The sequence below is a fragment of the Vicia villosa genome, unplaced genomic scaffold (assembly GCF_029867415.1).
Source record: "Vicia villosa cultivar HV-30 ecotype Madison, WI unplaced genomic scaffold, Vvil1.0 ctg.001098F_1_1, whole genome shotgun sequence".
Classification (NCBI taxonomy): domain Eukaryota; kingdom Viridiplantae; phylum Streptophyta; class Magnoliopsida; order Fabales; family Fabaceae; genus Vicia; species Vicia villosa.
The window spans coordinates 586,813-592,081 of record NW_026705478.1 but is presented as its reverse complement, the minus strand read 5'-3'; the positions used below and the strand labels follow the sequence as shown (position 1 = coordinate 592,081).

Genomic DNA, 5,269 nt, shown 5'->3' with positions numbered 1-5,269 from the left:
GTTAACACATTATAGAACTTGTGATTTTTTGAACTTCAACTTCAAACATGGAATTTGATAATGGTAAACAGCGTCAAAGCGGAAAATTTCGAGACCTGAAGTTGGTTGCATTTGTTGCTCTATGCCTCGTTCTAATCTCTCCTGCTGGTAAATTACCTTTCATTTACATGCAAAACATAGGAAACTAATATAATTGCTCATGTCATATGGTTTTAACTTTGCTTTATTTTGTGCTTATAGAGGCCTTTGATCCATTGGATCCAACCGGGAATGTAACGATAAGATGGGATATCATGTCTTGGACATCAGATGGTTATATGGTAATTCACTTCAACGGATCTCAGTTATCTCGAGTGATTAGTCTCTGCAATGCTCTAGCTATCCTCGAACTAATCAAAATACTATGATGTGAAAATTTTGCAGGCAACTGTAACATTATTTAACTTTCAACTATACCGAAACATTATGAACCCGGGATGGACATTAGGATGGACATGGGCCAAGAAGGAAATCATATGGGCTATGATGGGAGCACAAGCTACAGAACAAGGAGACTGTGCAAAGTTCAAGATAAAGATTCCTCATAGCTGCAAAAGAAGTCCTCAAGTTGTTGATTTATTGCCTGGTGCTTCTTTCAATATGCAATACACAAACTGCTGCAAAGGTGGTGTGTTGACATCTTGGGGACAGGACCCTTCAGGTGCAGTGGCTGCATTTCAGATGGGTGTAGGACTCTCAGGAAGATCTAATAAGACGGTTAAACTGCCTACGGATTTTAAACTGCTTGGACCGGGACCAGGATATTCGTGTGGTCCTGCTAGGAGAGTCCCTTCAACTGTTATTCTTACCGATGATCGTAGAAGAAAAGCTCAAGCTTTGAGTATGTATGCTAATTAATTCCCGTTACTAAACTTACATCTGCATATGTAGTATGTTGCGAATTGCGATCTTCGATATTGTGGAGAATCATGGTAAAAAATGCGGCTTATGCAGCCTCAGTTTCAACTGTATTGCAGTTGCGACATCAAAGATTGCGAGCGCGATGGATTGTCACTTCTGTTTAAAACATTGGTTAATGTTCTCATTTTTTTTCCTATGCAGTGTCCTGGAATGTGACATGCACTTATTCACAATTCCTTGCATACAAGAACCCAAGTTGTTGTGTATCTTTATCAACTTTCTACAATGACCAAGTCACAGCCTGCCCTACCTGTGCTTGTGGCTGTCAGAACAATGCTACCTGCGTCACGTAAGCCGCTTTTCTACTTTCACAATATCAGTAACGTTTTAAATTACAGTCGAGGTTGCATCACGATCCTTAACACCGAGGAAAACACATTCAGATAATGATAATTTTGACTTGTGACTATTGAAATGCAGGAAAGAATCAAAGATCCTAAAAGAAGTTGATGGAAATAACAAGACTAGGAAGAGTGATATCACACCAAAACCATTGTTGCAATGCACACGCCACCTTTGTCCTATTCGTGTTCATTGGCATATAAAAGACAACTATAAGGATTATTGGCGTGTGAAGATTGCAATCATCAACTTCAACTATAGACTGAACTACACACAATGGGGTCTTGTTGTGCAACACCCTAATCTCAATAATGTTACACAAGTTTATAGCTTTGAATACATGCCACTTCTTCCCTATGAAGCCATAAGTAAGTTCTCTGAGTTTTTCTTGTAGTACATTAAAGTTTCATTGAAGAAAACTATTTGACTTTGTGCATGATTGAATTGTGTGTGCAGATGACACAGGAATGTTCTATGGTTTGAAATTCTACAATGATCTATTGATGGAAGCTGGTGCTAAAGGGAATGTACAATCTGAGGTACTTATGAAAAAGGACAAGAACACATTTACATTACAACAAGGATGGGCTTTTCCTAGAAGAGTATACTTCAATGGTGATGAATGTATGCTGCCACCACCTGATTCATACCCTTTCTTGCCAAATTCTGCTTATAGGCTGCCAATTATATCCATAACAGTCTATGTCATTTTTGCATCATTTTTCATGTATTTGTGATTCTTTTGTGATGTATAAGATAAGTTAGTATATGAAGCTTATGAGAGTGTTTGATTTGATTGGAAATATGCAACATGAAATTTTGATATTCTCTAATAGGAAAAAATAATCATATCCAAGCAAGTAACTTAAAATAGTTATACAATACAAAAGATACAAAAATATGTTACATAAATGAAGGTAAAAAAAACCAACCCTTAAAATAAATAAAAGGAAAGAATTCTTGTGGCAACTATTCATCCATCTGCATTTCTTTTTATTGCTTCAATGGCAGCTTCTTGTGCACTTTCCGCAACGGAGTTGACATCGATTGTCTTTAATAATTTGATGCAGAATGGAATTGTATATGGCACGTTTACGTCTCTATAGAGAAAAACTCTCTATGATCAACTCAATAAGATTAACAAAGAAGCTAAAGTGGCTATGAGTGTAGTAAGTAAAGAGAAAACTAATTTTGAAGATGCGTTCGGTGACCAAGGATAAGCATCTGGAGGAGGCATAACACAATTATCACCGTTGAAATAAATTCTTCGAGGAAAGGCCCATCCCTTATCGAATGTGAAGGTTGATTTGTCCTTTCTGAATAAGATTTCTGATTGCACATTACCTAATGATCCGGCTGACGAAAGAAAATCGTTGTAGAATTTCACTCCCCAAAGCATTCCAGTATCATCTGTAAAACCATGTCGGAATAACAACATTAGAAATATGTTTTCGGTCCCCCTGTAACATAGTCTTTTAAAGGCTTATGAGTTATGAGAGTATAGAACTTACTTAAGCCCTCGTAGGGATTTAGGGACTTGTACTTAAAGCTGAAAAGCTGAGTAAGATTATCAAAATTGGGGTGCTGCACCACAAGATTCCATTGTGAGTAGTTCATTCTGTAATTGAAATTTGTAATTGTGATCTTGATCCGCCAGTACTCTTTATAATTTAGCTTCACATGCCAATGCACTCGAATCGGACACATGTGACTTGTGCATTGGACTAGAGGTGTATTTAAAGGTTTTCCTGATGCTGATACAACTGACGATAAATGCGGAGAGTTTCGACTGTACCAAAAATTCAGAAAGAAAGAAATCATGAGAGGGGAAAATGATGACAAATTCCACAATGAATCGAAATATAAATTGGAGACTTACTTTACACAACTGTCAGGTTGTGTTTTGTTTTGGCAGCCACAGGTGCAGGTTGGGCAATCTACTATTGTGTCGTTATAGAAGGATGAGAGTGAAACGCAACAAGTTGGTGTCTTTTGAGCCAAGAACTGAGAATAAGTGCAGGTAACATTCCATGTCACTGCCATAAAAAATATACATGACATGTTATAGAGAACCTCAAATTTGGTTTCCATACTCATAAATAATTCTTCTGAATAATGTACAAGGCATAGATAACTTACTCAAGGCTTGTGTGACTCTTCTCTTGTCACTGGTAATAAATTGAGTCGGTTTGACAATTTTTGCAGGACCGCAAGTATAACCAGGACCAGGAGCTCTGAGGGTGAAATTTCTCGGAAGCTTAACTGTTTTATTAGTTGTTCCAGCAGAACCAACGCTAACCTGAAAAGAACTTACTGCATTGCTTGGATCCTGAGCCCACGAATTCAAGACACCACCTTTGCAACAATTTGCAATCTGTTGGTTGTAAGGTGTTCCTGGTAGCAAATCAACTACGGTTGGATCCTTCTTACAACAATGCGGAATTCCTGCTTTGAACTTCGAACAATCTCCTTGTTCCGTTGTTTGGCTTCCCATCATGTTCCAAATTACTTCCTTTTTAGCCCATGTCCACCCTAATGTCCATCCCGGATCTTGAATATGGCGATATTGTTGAAAGTTGTACATCGTAACAACAGCCTATGAAACACAAGCAAACATAAGCATGTATATAGTAGCCAAAATGTTCAGAAACAAAAGCAAACAATATTTCATTTTCACGTCATATTTCATCCAATGTCACGCCCAAAATTAGACATCTGAAGCATGACCTGAGTAACCCGACAACAGGTAAACCAACAAATTTCAGATAGACTTTGATACCATCTTAAAATTTAGGTTAAAGCTAATTCATCCTCACAAACCCAGCTTGTAAGACCATATCAAATCCAAAGTGGAACTTCATAACAGTAATTAACAGGTAAACTCAATCAGTATTTTACATAATTCTTAAACATTCCATAAAAGCATCCAAATCACAAATCATATTCCATAATGTTAAATATTTTTCCTTACACTTTACCACAAATTAAGAAAGTTCTAAACACTTACAACATATCCATCTGCAGTCCAACTAATAATATCCCATTTGAGTGTAATATTCCCATTTGGATCTAACGGATCATAAGCTTCTGCAAATCAACAAAATCACATCCAAATCAGGACTAAAATCCAAACCAAGCTCTATATACTAACTACATACTTTCTCAACTGAATTAAACACTATTAAACTAGATTTAACCTACATAATATAAAATGAGAACTAGAAAGAAAGAAAGAAAACCTATGGAAGTGAAAGTTGAGCAAGAGAATAGCATAAACAGTAAAGCTACAAATCCAGCACGAGATCCAACGGTAGATAACCAGAATGAGTCCATTTGTTGGTGCAGATTTTGTGATTGAAAGAGACAAGTAAGCTCAAGTTGAAGTTGAAGTTCAAGATCTGCACCAGAATGGAAAAGAGAGAGAGTGTTGGTTTTGTGATGAAGTTACTATAATCATCAAGTTGAATGTAATAACTGTTTTTATCATGTGTGATTTGGAAAGTGTTTGGGGGTATTATGGGAAAATGAATGAGACCGACAGAGGAGAAGCTGTGAATGATAAAAGACAAACAGGTGAGTGTGTGTGGGTCCTGCTGGCTTATTGTTGAATTGAAAAATATCTGCTTCATATAATCTGTCGGTGCTCAATTTTTATTCATTTTTTGAAGGAAAAAAATGCTTTTTGTTCTTGCAATTTTAAAATTTTATGTTTGGTTTCACAGAGAAATTGTATTTTTAATAACAGTTGGAATTATTTAATTCTGTTTGAATTGAATTGACAAGTGACAAGGGTTTATTGCATTATTGGTTAACATGAACGGGACATCAAATAATGTTGATAAATAAATAAATAAAATAATTGTATTTTAATTTAATCATTGGAGTTGTTAGTGAGTCATTTATTATAGTAATTATTTTTCTGTTCCTGCATTTCTTTCTTTTAAAGAGTAAGTTAAATATTATTTTA

The 5,269-nt window shown here is 36.1% G+C and overlaps 2 protein-coding genes across 2 annotated transcripts; one reads left to right on the top strand and one right to left on the bottom strand.

The window, feature by feature from the left end:
• On the top strand, window positions 1-2,048 carry LOC131633232 (COBRA-like protein 4). The gene is made up of 6 exons (XM_058903942.1): window positions 1-147; window positions 241-320; window positions 424-880; window positions 1,102-1,249; window positions 1,381-1,670; window positions 1,759-2,048. Exons 1-6 carry the CDS (start codon window positions 48-50, stop codon window positions 2,037-2,039), a joined length of 1,356 nt encoding a protein of 451 aa, XP_058759925.1. The 5' UTR covers window positions 1-47; the 3' UTR covers window positions 2,040-2,048.
• Window positions 2,049-2,119: 71 nt separating this feature from the next.
• LOC131633233 (protein COBRA-like) lies at window positions 2,120-4,861 on the bottom strand. Its single transcript, XM_058903943.1, has 6 exons — window positions 4,542-4,861; window positions 4,310-4,389; window positions 3,442-3,898; window positions 3,182-3,338; window positions 2,814-3,091; window positions 2,120-2,712 (listed from the first exon to the last, which is right to left on the bottom strand). The coding sequence occupies exons 1-6, from the start codon at window positions 4,633-4,635 to the stop codon at window positions 2,426-2,428; spliced, it is 1,353 nt and encodes a 450-aa protein (XP_058759926.1). The 5' UTR covers window positions 4,636-4,861; the 3' UTR covers window positions 2,120-2,425.
• Window positions 4,862-5,269: the final 408 nt, after the last annotated feature.